This window comes from Primulina tabacum, chromosome 4 (assembly GCF_025594145.1).
Source record: "Primulina tabacum isolate GXHZ01 chromosome 4, ASM2559414v2, whole genome shotgun sequence".
In the NCBI taxonomy this organism is placed as follows: Eukaryota; Viridiplantae; Streptophyta; class Magnoliopsida; order Lamiales; family Gesneriaceae; genus Primulina; species Primulina tabacum.
This window is the reverse complement of record NC_134553.1, coordinates 12,167,646-12,181,423: the sequence shown is the minus strand read 5'-3', so window position 1 is coordinate 12,181,423 and position 13,778 is coordinate 12,167,646. Positions and strand designations below refer to the sequence as shown.

At 37.5% G+C, this 13,778-nt stretch overlaps 1 protein-coding gene and 1 long non-coding RNA gene across 3 annotated transcripts in view; both read left to right on the top strand.

Annotated features, from left to right (window-relative positions):
* The window catches only part of LOC142541551 (uncharacterized), a 52,056-nt gene extending 46,671 nt beyond the window's left edge, over positions 1-5,385 (top strand). Inside the window, exons 2-4 of the long non-coding RNA XR_012819389.1 lie at positions 3,257-3,467; positions 4,046-4,093; positions 4,814-5,385. This is a non-coding gene — a long non-coding RNA (uncharacterized LOC142541551). The remainder of the gene's footprint in view (positions 1-3,256; positions 3,468-4,045; positions 4,094-4,813) is intronic.
* A 353-nt stretch (positions 5,386-5,738) lies between these two features.
* On the top strand, positions 5,739-12,302 carry LOC142541550 (uncharacterized). Of its 2 annotated transcripts, XR_012819388.1 has the most exons (3): positions 10,409-10,612; positions 11,191-11,238; positions 11,958-12,302. XR_012819388.1 is itself a non-coding variant. In XM_075648064.1 (2 exons), the coding sequence occupies exon 1, from the start codon at positions 5,810-5,812 to the stop codon at positions 6,554-6,556; it is 747 nt and encodes a 248-aa protein (XP_075504179.1). In that variant the 5' UTR covers positions 5,739-5,809; the 3' UTR covers positions 6,557-6,608; positions 11,958-12,302. The 2 variants fall into 2 exon arrangements, 1 of the variants encoding a protein (XP_075504179.1); XM_075648064.1 differs by lacking the exons at positions 10,409-10,612; positions 11,191-11,238 and adding an exon at positions 5,739-6,608.
* The last annotated feature ends 1,476 nt before the right edge of the window (positions 12,303-13,778 follow it).

The window sequence follows — 13,778 nt, the reverse complement described above, 5'->3', positions numbered from 1 at the left end:
TAACTAATTATTAACTATATAATTAAGCACCTAAGCGTTATTAACCTAAACCTAAAACTCATATCAGCGGACACCCTCCCCCAGCTGCACTTTTCCTCTCGGTTTCCCCATCAGCAGCTCACGAAATCATCGGCCACTTCAATTCTTGCATAGAAAAATTCTCCCGGGTCTCCCCCACATCGTTCTTGATCTCCAAACTCATAAGGCATGCTTTGTATCACCTTTGCTGCATCATTCACGTAGTATATATCTGATGCATGAATTAATTCGATCTGTCCATGAACATGAAGGGATTTTTCAGTTTTCATCCATGTCATGCATTTCTCTTAATGTTACTCACGTTCTTCTCTGATTTTGTGCAAGGGTCTGCGGCCTAGGGTTGTTAAGAGATTGTTAAAGGTGTCGAGGTGTGGTTCTATAAGCAACACTGGTCGTTGTTGCTGTGAGTGGTAGGGGCGAGGGGATGAAATCGTGGTGCTGCTCGGGTTTTGCTTATATCGAGGGTAAGGGGGAGCTGTTGGTGCCAGGGTGAGTCCAGGCGGTGGATCTACTTCTGATGGGTCCGAACCATGTCCTGGGAGGGCCCTAGCATTGCTGGACTGAACCTTGAGCAGCACAAATGAATCGAGTGCAAAGGAGTGCAAAGGAGGCGCTTGTGGGTCTCTAGCAATCGGGCTGGTAGTGGGGGCTGCATGGGGCTAGGGCCGTGGGTTCGGTGAGTCCAGAGGGGTCCTAGGGTAGTCGATGGTGGGCTGGTTCATGGCTGGTACGACGGGGATAGGCTAGAGGCGCGAGTTTTGGGAGATGAATGTAATAGGATGCTATTTTAGGAGGGGTCGATATTGGTGCCAATTTCTGGAATTCCAGCCGTGGAGTTAAGGGCTGATCTCGAGACCATTAGGACTTTTTAGATGTCCCTTAAGTGTGGTAAAAAGTCGGGAAAATTTTGGTTAATTTTCGATGTGATTTGGGTTAAAACCGTGACACCGGTCCAAGTTTTAAAACGACTCGGTTAAGTTGTGAATTTGGCTCGGGTTTACATTTAGGAATGCTTTTAAATATGTTTTGGAGGATTTTAAGGAGTTTAGTAAGCTTCGGGTCAATTTTAGAGGTCCAGGGGTAAAATTGTAATTTTTGGGTTTCTAGGGGCAAAATAATCATTTTGCACAGGTGAGATTTTGGTCATGGCATCGCCCTGAGCACATTTTATCATGTTTTGAATGTTTATGCATAACGTTTATGATTTTTATGAAAATTATGAAAAATACGGTGCATGCTTGGTTTTAAGGAAAAAGTTACGTATATGCATGTTTATTTAAGTGATGATTATGATGACACGTTTTTTAAGGAAGTGATTTAGTTGTGAGTAACACGATGACACGATGACATGTAGGCCGGGACTCAGGGGGTGGGTAATGATGTCGCTGATGATCTTTGCCGCTGGGTACCGCGGTTACACGTAGATGGATCCATCGACTAACATGATGATACGAAAGTCACAGCTAATGAATAGAATTCAAATTAAGAAATTTAACACGTATATACTGATACGATGATACATGCTATAGTCAATGCCACGTTTTGACAGGACACGTTTACGTATACGATTTTACTGTAGACATGAAATGGATATTGATTACGCTATTTTTCACTGTTGTGTGTTACGTATATGTACTTGTTATCACTGGTACAGGTGTGTTGAGTCTTTAGACTCACTAGGAGTGTGTGATGCAGGTGAGCATTTTGAGCAGGAGACAGGAGGTGCTGAACTCTGAGTAAGCAGCCCTGGTGCGGTGACATAGCCCGAGGACGCTCATTTTTCCGCATATTAAGTTATGAGTTTTCAGAAGAATTAAACAATTTTTATACATTGGTGATACTGCGGTTTTTACACGTTTACGTTTACGTTTATGTTGATTATGGATGACGTGAGTTATTTTAAACTGCGCTAATTTTATTGGCAAATAAATACGATTGTGATATATGTTATTTTGTAATTGCGAGCTTTAATATATATATATATATATATATATATATATATATATATTTCCGCACTTTTAAAATGATAGACGTTTCAAATCTCGTACGATGTCGTACTAAAAACATACCATAAAATGGTACGAATCGTCATTTGGTGCAGTAGCACAAAGAGTATAATGTAACGACGCCTACCGTTCATCTTGCACACTTACTTCCAAATATAAGGAAAGTAAAAAAGAAGCTAATTTTTTTCCAAAAGCATAAACATAACTCTGCACAATTTGGTTAAAAAAAATTTAACTAATAGTATACGTGTTCACTTTTCTCCATTAGAAGAAAATCAACTTAGTTGGACAACATATCAGTTTGAATTAGTGAGATTTCATTAAAAAAATCTATGTAACATAACAAAAAGAAATCAAGCACATATGAGGAGATAAATATTTCATTTCAACTAAATAGGATATTTTTTTGTTTACCGATAAAGTCTAAAAAACAACTACCATAAAGAATATGTCAATAAATTGCTATGAGTCTACTGTAATTGCTATTGTCGAACAAATTTAAATTGATTGCAAGAAAAAAACACAGTGAATAACTAACAAAAGCACAATCTTCTTTTATGTCCATACTATTTTACACGACAAGAAAAGATCTCCACAAAAACTCAAAAAATTATTAACAAGTTTTATACATAATTATCTAATTCAGGCACACATTAAAACATAAGAAAATAAAATCCACTTTCCTCCATGAAATTATGAAACCCAACATAAATTATTCGCAAACAAAAAAACCCATTAAGAGATTTCTTCTGAGAAGCATATAATTTGCGACTAGGTATAAAAATCAAATTTTCGGAATTTCACCTTTGAAAACAGTCGATGATTCTTCATATCTATCTTCCGAAGACGATTTCTTCGTTGTTTCTTTTCATTTCTGAGCTATTGAATGTAAGGCCATGTATTTAATTATCCGGTAATTTGGCATAATTAGAATAATTATTGAGTTGTAAATTAAAATAATTATTTATGCCAAATAAATTATAGAAGTGTGTTAAAAATATGTATTTTAGAATATCGGAGAATTTAACGATACAAAATACATATAGAGTTTAAATAACACACGAGAACAAATAAATACAGATCGGGATAAATGGGCTTGATTTACTATTTTAGTAACCAAATACACAAGATATATATATACATATACATACACATAACTTACCAAATAAAAGAGAAAAGAAACGAGAGAAGAAGGAAAAGGAAAGAAAGAGGAAACCCATTCACGTCACTTGTGTAGCGGCTACGGGAAAATCGCGATATCTCCTCCGTCCGGCGTCCAAATCTCGATCGGTCTGAAGGGGTGTCTTCCTAACATCCTAAGCTTCGATTAAAGTCAGAAATCGCGAAGTTTGAGCAAGGATTCGGGTAGATCGAAGCTGTTGTTCGGGTGCTATGTTTCTGCGAGAATTCTTCCGATTTTGGGTGAGAGTTTTGGGTTGCTGCGACTTTTGTAGTTTGAATTTGTAGAAATGACTTAAAAAGAACTTGTAGCTCTGTTTGTTAGCTTTCTATAGCCGCTGGAATCATCGAATTTGGATAAGAAACGGAATTGATATGATTTTTCTACCAAAATGTGTCAAATCGAATTCTGAAATGATGCTGTGCAGGACACCTACTGTAATTCGAGTTTTTGTCAATTATGCGCTCGGATTCTGGACTTGTGATTCAAAAGAAAGTTGTAGAGCTATGTGTTTTCTTCGTAATGATATAAAATTCGTTAAATTCCATTAAGAATTGAGCAAGTTATGCTTGTTTTTCTAGAACTGCTCAGTGTGTGAGATTATGTCCGCGAATTCGTAAGTAGCAGTGTGTTCTTGGAAATTCTGAGCTTTATCTACTGAGATTTGGAAAATAGTTTCTTCTAGAAAAAGTTAAATATTCAAGTTATCTTTCATTTCCAATAATATTGAGCGAGATATGAATTTTATACTCTTTTGTGCCAAATCGGACATTGGTGTGGAATGTAGTTTTCACGATCGGCTTATTGTGGTTTTGTTTAGGCCGAGAGTCTTGAAGTGAAGTGATATTGGATTGTCAAGTTGGTATAGGTATGTTACAGTTCGGTAACATACGACGGTAAAACATAAATTATGTTTAATTGTCATTCTGTGTTTCATTGATCAGGTGTATGACTTGTTGGTTGTTGTAAATTGTTAAATGCCTTCGTTGTGATATATGTTTATGTCTATGACATATTATTGGTATTTAACATTGGGCATTCAGTTATGACATTCATGTTGAGCCCTATCGTTCTTGTTAGCCATTGTTGATATTCGTTGTTATCTGGCACTGTTGTTTATCTCGGGATCATTGTGTGGCTGATAGGCCTAAACACATGATACTGTAGATGTGATTGAACAATCCCATGGTTAGTGCAGCCTTTTGAGGTGATCGTTGGGATTGTGTCATCTAGTTCGTTCTGTTGTGTCATCCTGTTATATCGTATCAGCTGTATTGAGGCCGAGTCAGGGGTGTTATTCAGCACAGCTTGGCATACCTCGCATACTTGGCAGGGCGGTTTAGCTGCATGACGATGTAGCTCCCCTGTGTTGTTTCTCGAGCATTATTCCAGTTGTTGTCGTACCGTTTGTTGGCTCCTGTTATCCCAGTTATTCGTTGAGCCTTTCATGCATTGCATATTACATTTTATTATATGATTATGCATGATTTATGTTATTGTTGTTATTGTTGAACTGTTTCATACCAGAATCCTAACCTCAGTTGTTTACTGGGGGGGCTGTTGTGGTTGTTATAGGACACCATGGTAGATCTCCCGAGTCGTTTTGCAGCATCAGGCCGAGATTCCGCCAGTGGAGCTCGGGATTGAGGTTGGATTGCTTGGTTCTGTTCAGTGGAGTCTCCCAGTTAGTTTATATGTATGTCTTGAGTTTGTTTCAGACTTGTATTGTACTTTATTTGCCAGGGAGATGCCCCGTGTATCTGTATTGATATTTGGTTGTTTTGGTTATGTTCTGAGGCGACTCTGTGATATTCTTGATCTGGTGAGTATTTGGTAAGTTTTAAATTCTGTTTAGTCCTGGCCAGTGCGGCTATAGGTTGTTGACTTTGGTTGTTGTTTTAATGATTCTAGTTGGAGTATATTTTGATATAAACTGTTGTTTGAGTTTTCGGGATGTCCTACTTACGGGGAGGTCATGCCGAAATTTTTTCTAGGCCCTGAGGTCCGTTTTAAAGTAATTTAAACCTTTTTCCGCTGCAGCTTTAAGTCAAACCATTATTGTTTGATCATTAATTGTCATTAGAGTAAATGGGCCTCACATCTTGGTATCAGAGCGTAAACTGGGATACGCTCGAACTAGAGACTAGGACACTCGAGTCTTGGCACTAAAATGGTTGTTGCGCATGTATATGCTACTTGACAGAATGGTTATGTGATTATATGATCTGTTTACTTCCATTCTAATTGTTTTGGTGTTTTATCGTATAGAATGGAGGGAGGTGGAGAAATTCCTGTTGATGAGATTTCTCTAGCTCGAGGTCGAGGTCGTGGGCGTGGTAGACCTCGTGTCCGGGTTGTTGATGATGCTTTTGTGGAGCAAGCTGCTGATCAGTTAGAGCATCTTAGGATGGATGAGTTAGTTGCGTGTTTCCATTTTATGCATCCTCCTCGATTCAGTGGTTCAGAGGGAGCTGAGAAAGCTGAGTTATGGGTTCCTGAGATTGAGAAATTGTTCGATTTGATTGAGTATCCTCCAGAGTGTCGATTGAGATTAGCTGTGCATCAGTTGAAAGATCGTGCCAAAATGTGGTGGTCTACTACATTGATGACTTTAGATGCTCAGAGGATCATTCCATCATGTGATATATTCAAGCTGAAGTTTAAGGAGAGTTATTGTCCTCCATCATTCTACAGTTCTAAGGCTTCTGAGTTTCATAACCTGAAACAAGGCGATATGTCAGTTGCGGAGTATGCAGATTCTTTTTATGCTATGCTGAGATATGCTCCTCATGTTGCTGCAAGTCAGGTTGCTGTTGTTGAAAGTTTTATTGAAGGATTGAACGATCATCTGCACCCTTTTGTTTCTACCGGTAAGCCACTGAATTATCTTGAAGCAGTGGAAATAGCAAAAATGGCTGAAGCTAGTCTTAAAAGGAGTGGCAATCGAGTTCCTACCCAACATCATCAGTCGGGGAGGCAACAATTCAGTTCATCTGGTTCTGCATCTCTTCGTCCACGTGGGAAGCAATTTAAGAAGCCCGGTTCTAGTTCTTCGAGTTCAGGGAACCGTGGTGGATATCGTTACAGTGGACCTTATTGTGATCACTGTGGGGGCAAACATTCCAGTAATCAGTGTGTTGGAGTTCAAGGGGTTTGTAATGTTTGTGGTCGGCCTGGCCATTTTGCTAGAGTCTGTCCTAGTAAGACGGGGAAATCAGCCCAGGCAGATAGTAGAGCTCAAAGTAATAGAATTCCAACAGCGTCCCAGTCCTCCCATCAGCCTAGTCGCCCTTCGCATCAGAGCAGAGGGCAAGGTGGTCAACAAAATTAGTCATCTGTTCATGTATTTGCCTTGACTGAGGATGAGGCTCAGGCAGCTCCAGGTACTGTCATTACCGGTAATTTTACTCTATGTGGTTTTATAGCACGAGTGTTATTTGATACTGGAGCATTTCATTCCTTTGTTTCTCATGCATTCGTTGTTTTGCATGATCTTCGCACCACTAGTATGAATTCCAATCTATCTGTTGTTACTCCGATGGGCAAAATGATTATCACTGATAATGTGTTGTTCAATGCGGTTTTGTTTCACGATGAAAATGTTCTATATCTGAATCTCATAGTCCTACCTATGCATGAATTTGATTGTATCGTTGGTATGGATGTTTTGACTGCAAATTGTGCCACTGTTGACTGTTATCGAGGAATAGTTCGTTTCAGACCTAGCTTTGCTCCTAAATGGAATTTCTATGGTCGTGGTTCTCAAGCCAAGATTCCTCTAGTTTCTGCCATTGAAATGAATCGATTGTTAGATTCTGGTCATGAAGGTTTTCTGGTTTTTGCTGTCTATCGCAAGATGAGCGACGGATTTATGATATTCCTGTAGTCCGTGAGTTTTCTGATGTGTTTCCAGAAGAGATTCCTGGTTTTCCACCAGAACGAGAAGTTGAGTTCAGTATCGAATTAATGCCAGGAACTGAACCCATATCTCGAGCACCATATCGTTTAGCCCCTGTTGAGCTGAAAGAACTGAAAGAACAATTGCAGGATTTGTTGAGTAAAGGTTATATTCGTCCGAGTTCTTCACCGTGGGGTGCACCGATTCTATTTGTCAAGAAGAAAGATGGTACGATGCGGATGTGTATTGATTATTGGCAACTGAATAAGTCTACTGTCAAGAATAAATATCCACTCCCTAGGATTGATGATTTATTTGATCAGTTGCAAGGTACTTTGGTGTATTCTAAGATTAATCTTCGTTCAGGATACCATCAAGTGAGAGTTAGACAAGAAGATGTGCCGAAAACAGCTTTTCGCACGAGATACGGACACTTTGAATTTTTTGTTATGCCTTTTGGTTTGACCAATGCTCCTGCTATGTTTATGGACTTGATGAATCGAGTATTTCGTAAATATCTCGATCGTTTTGTGATTGTATTCATCGATGATATTCTTGTTTATTCCAAGTCCGAGGAAGAACATGTTAAACACTTGAGAATAGTTCTTCGAATTCTTCAAAAGAAGCAGTTGTACGCCAAGCTATCCAAGTGTGAGTTTTGGTTAGATAGAGTGGTATTTCTGGGCCATGTCATATCTCAACATGGTATTTCTGTCGATCCAAGTAAAGTGGAAGCAGTTCTGAACTGGGCACGACCGACAAATGTGCCAGAGATTCGCAGTTTCATGGGTCTAGCTGGTTATTACCGGAGATTTATCGAAAATTTCTCAAAGATTGCTAGACCTATCACTCAACCGACTCAGAAAAATCAGAGATTCATTTGGTCTGATGAATGTGAGTCAAGTTTTGTCGAGTTGAAAAAGAGATTGACTTCTGCACCAGTTCTTATCATTCCAAATGGTTCTGGAGGATTTGTGGTTTGCACGGATGCATCTAATCGAGGTCTAGGTTGTGTTCTGATGCAGCATGACAGAGTTGTGGCCTATGGTTCTCGTCAGTTGAAACCGCATGAGTCTAAGTATCCTGTTCATGACCTGGAATTGGCTGCTATCGTTTTTGCTCTCAAGATTTGGAGACATTATTTGTTTGGGGAGCAATTTGTAATCTATTCTGATCACAGAAGCTTGAAGTATATGTTCTCTCAGTCAGATCTGAATATGAGACAGAGACGTTGAATGGATCTTTTGAAAGATTATGATTGTGAGATCCAGTATCATCCGGGAAAAGTGAATGTCATTGCCGATGCTTTGAGTCGTAAGGTTGTTGACGTCAATTTATCCTCAATTCATGTTTCTAAGTTACGAGAGGATATTTGTACTTCTGGGTTGGATTTTCAAATCCAAGGTAATACTATTTGTGTATCTCAGATTTATGTTGAGCCAGAGTTGATTCAGATTTTAAAGTCAGCTCAGAAAACTGATGATCGAGTTCTGAAATCTTATGAGTTAGTATCTCAAGGACACCAATCTGGTTTCTCAATTCACTCAGATGATTCTCTTCGGTTGAATGGTAGATTGGTTGTCCCAGATATTCCTGAATTGCGTACAGCCATCCTTAAAGAAGCTCATTGTACTCGATATAGTATCCACCCAGGAGGAAGGAAAATGTTATCATATTCTACGGCCTCAGTTTTGGTTGAAGAATATGAAAAAGGATGTGGCTGAGTTTGTGTCTCGTTGTATGATCTGTCAGCAAGTCAAAGCGGAACGAATGAGACCGGGAGGATTACTGCATAGCCTTGAGGTTCCTCAGTGGAACTGGGAGCACGTAGCTATGGATTTTGTCATGCATTTGCCACGTACTTCTCGTCATTTCGATGCCATTTGGGTGATTGTCGACAGATTATCTAAATCGGCACACTTTATTCCGTATGAGAGGACATATTCGTATAAGAAAATGGCTCGTCTGTATATTGAAAATGTTGTGAGACTTCATGGAGTTCCAGTTGCAATAGTCTCAGATCGTGACCCTAGATTCACATCAAAGTTTTGGACTAGTTTCCAAAAAGAAATGGGTACACGACTTGCGATGAGTACTGCGTACCATCCTCAGAGAGATGGTCAGACAGAGCGTACGATTCAGACACTTGAGGATCTGCTTCGAGCTGTAGTCATGGATTTTATAAACAGTTGGCAGGAAGCTTTACCACTAGTAGAATTTTCATATAACAACAGTTTCCAGGTGACTATTAGTATGGCTCCTTTTGAAGTTTTGTACGGCAGACGATGTCGATCACCTCTTTGTTGGGATGAATTTGGTGAGAAGCAGTTGACTGGACCTGAGATTGTTCAGGAAATGCATGATAAAGTCCAGTTGATTCGTCAGAGAATGAAATCGTCAAGCTAGTTATGCTAACAGACGTCGTCGACCTCTAGAATTTCAAATTGGAGATTTTGTGTTTCTGAGAATCTCTCCGTTTAGAGGTGTTGTTCGCTTTGGTATGAGAGGTAAGTTGTCACCTCGTTTCGTTGGCCCCTACGAGATTGTTGAGCTTATTGGGACTTGCGCTTATCGTTTGGATTTGCCCCAATCATTGTCTGGCATCCACGATGTTTTCTATGTTTCTATGTTGCGTAAGTATGAGCCCGATCCGTCTCATGTGATTCAGCCTGATGAGGTTGAACTTGACCCGTCTCTATCGTATACTGAGTATCCTGTTCGTATCTTGGATAGTAAAGATAAAGTTTTACGCAATAAAGTTATACCACTTGTACGTGTTCAGTGGTTGAGGCATGGTGTAGAAGAATCAACATGGGAAACAGAACAGAAGATGAGAGCATCTTATCCATATCTAATTGATTCTTAGTAATGTATTGTTGTTTCGTATCGTGTGTAAGATGTATGTGTATAAACAGAAATTTCGAGGACGAAATTTTTTTTAAGGGGTGGAGAAGTGTAAGGCCGTGTATTTAATTATCCGGTAATTTGGCATAATTAGAATAATTATTGAGTTGTAAATTAAAATAATTATTTATGCCAAATAAATTTTAGAAGTGTGTTAAAAATATGTATTTTAGAATATCGGAGAATTTAACGATACAAAATACATATAGAGTTTAAATAACACACGAGAACAAATAAATACAGACCGGGATAAATGGGCTTGATTTACTATTTTAGTAACCAAATACACAAGATATATATATACATATACATACACATAACTTACCAAATAAAAGAGAAAAGAAACGAGAGAAGAAGGAAAAGGAAAGAAAGAGGAAACCCATTCACGTCACTTGTGTAGCGGCTGCGGGAAAATCGCGATATCTCCTCCGTCCGACGTCCAAATCTCGATCGGTCTGAAGGGGTGTCTTCCTTACATCCTAAGCTTCGATTAAAGTCAGAAATCGCGAAGTTTGAGCAAGGATTCGGGTAGATCGAAGATGTTGTTCGGGTGCTATGTTTCTGCGAGAATTCTTCCGATTTTGGGTGAGAGTTTTGGGTTGCTGCGACTTTTGTAATTTGAATTTGTAGAAATGACTTAAAAAGAACTTGTAGCTCTGTTTGTTAGCTTTCTATAGCCGCTGGAATCATCGAATTTGGATAAGAAACGGAATTGATATGATTTTTCTACCAAAATGTGTCAAATCGAATTCTGAAATGATGTTGTGCAGGACACCTACTGTAATTCGAGTTTTTGTCAATTATGCGCTCGGATTCTGGACTTGTGATTCAAAAGAAAGTTGTAGAGCTATGTGTTTTCTTCGTAATGATATAAAATTCGTTAAATTCCATTAAGAATTGAGCAAGTTATGCTTGTTTTTCTAGAACTGCTCAGTGTGTGAGATTATGTCCGCGAATTCGTAAGTAGCAGTGTGTTCTTGGAAATTCTGAGCTTTATCTACTGAGATTTGGAAAATGGTTTCTTCTAGAAAAAGTTAAATATTCAAGTTATCTTTCATTTCCAATAATATTGAGCGAGATATGAATTTTATACTCTTTTGTGCCAAATCGGACATTGGTGTGGAATGTAGTTTTCACGATCGCCTTATTGTGGTTTTGTTTAGGCCGAGAGTCTTGAAGTGAAGTGATATTGGATTGTCAAGTTGGTATAGGTATGTTACAGTTCGGTAACATACGACGGTAAAACATAAATTATGTTTAATTGTCATTCTGTGTTTCATTGATCAGGTGTATGACTTGTTGGTTGTTTAAATTGTTAAATGGCTTCGTTGTGATATATGTTTATGTTTATGACTTATTATTGGTATTTAGCATTGGGCATACAGTTATGACATTCATGTTGAGCCCTACCGTTCTTGTTAGCCATTGTTGATATCCGTTGTTATCTGGCACTGTTGTTTATCTCGGGATCATTGTGTGGCTGATAGGCCTATACACATGATACTGTAGATGTGATTGAACAATCCCATGGTTAGTCCAGCCTTTTGAGGTGAGCGTTGGGATTGTGTCATCTAGTTCGTTCTGTTATGCCATCTTGTTATATCGTATCAGCTGTATGGAGGCCGAGTCAGGGGTGTTATTCAGCACAGCTTGGCATACCTCGCATACTTGGCAGGGCGGTTTAGCTGCATGACGATGTAGCTCCCCTGTGTTGTTTCTCGAGCATTATTCCAGTTGTTATCGTACCGTTTGTTGGCTCCTGTTATCCCAGTTATTCGTTGAGCCTTTCATGCATTGCATATTACATTTTATTATATGATTATGCATGATTTATGTTATTGTTGTTATTGTTGAACTGTTTCATACCAGAATCCTAACCTCAGTTGTTTACTGGGGGGGCTGTTGTGGTTGTTATAGGACACCATGGTAGATCTCCCGAGTCGTTTTGCAGCATCAGGCCGAGATTCCGCCACTGGAGCTCGGGATTGAGGTTGGATTGCTTGGTTCTGTTCAGTGGAGTCTCCCAGTTAGTTTATATGTATGTCTTGAGTTTGTTTCAGACTTGTATTGTACTTTATTTGCCGGGGAGATGCCCCGTGTATCTGTATTGATATTTGGTTGTTTTGGTTATGTTCTGAGGCGACTCTGTGATATTCTTGATCTGGTGAGTATTTGGTAAGTTTTAAATTCTGTTTAGTCCTGGCCAGTGCGGCTATAGGTTGTTGACTTTGGTTGTTGTTTTAATGATTCTAGTTGGAGTATATTTTGATATAAACTGTTGTTTGAGTTTTCGGGATGTCCTACTTACGGGGAGGTCATGCCGAAATTTTTTCTAGGCCTGAGGTCCGTTTTAAAGTAATTTAAACCTTTTTTCCGCTGCAACTTTAAGTCAAACCATTATTGTTTGATCATTAATTGTCATTAGAGTAAATGAGCCTCACATTGAAACTTAGAGAGATTGCTTTATTATACGTCAAAGACATGGACTTGTTTTCCAACATGAACATTGGAAATAATTTATCATATTCATATTCCAAACATTAAATTAGAACAATTCAAACGTGAGCTTCAAAATCTATAATGCCTTAATCATGCCTACCAAACAGCCCTTGATCTTCTGACAATCCAACTTGGCTTTTGGAATCTCCTCGCTGCGGGATGTAAGTAAAGAGGTGATATTTCGAGTTGACAATCTGAAGTTAGTGTTACAACTTTGAAAATAAAATGTAAGAGGATTATAACGTGTTTTTTGAAGTGAAAAGGGAGTTATTTTACTCATGTGATAGTAACGAAATCCAGATAGAAAGAAGTAAAAATTTTTATGATCTTACATATTTATGCTGGTGAGATGGATTGACTCGGTCAATATTTAGAGGAAAAAATAATAATTTTAACATAAAAACAATATATTTTCATTGATCGAGTCGTTTAATAGATTTTTCTTCTAAAATTGATTCGTAAGATTGTCTCATTAAAAATTTTGTATTAGTTTAATAAAAAATAAATTATATGAATGAAGGAAATTATTTTTAATATATTTATGTTATTAAAGTTGGTAGTATATCTTCATGGATTTTATTAGTCTATTCGGTAAAACATTTATAAATTAATCTATGATAAATTAATAGTTTTTTAAAAATAATTTTTTTTTCATGATAAATTAATAAATAATAATTTTTGAGATGATCTTTATATAAATTTATCATTTTATCAATAACATAAATCAATAATTAATATTTTATAATAATAATAATTATCTAAATATACAATTATGATTAAAAAATATTAATCCATTTATCGAGATTTTACTGTAATATGATGTATATATCAACGAGAGTGCACCATAATTAATAATCTTTCACAAGTAATGCCAAAATTATCCAATCAAAAAATAATATTTTTTTTAAATATTCGAGACCATTTAAATTTTTCATGTGTTAAGAATTGTATTTTTATTAAATATATATAGTTTAAAAAATGTTTTTCAAAAATAATTTATCTGAAGATTCTGTATTTTACTATCTCCATATTTTATTTGTTAATAAAAATAACTATTACATTCGCGAATAAAATCAAGATACGCATAATTAATATTTCAAATGATCGAAGATATTTATTATTAACAGATTTTATTATCAAAATTAACTACCAACCCATGATTTTACAAGGAAAGTCGCGTGAATAATTTGTTGTCTATATATACAGATATCATCTACACAGAAAACATTCGAAAACTTGATAGTACGTACAG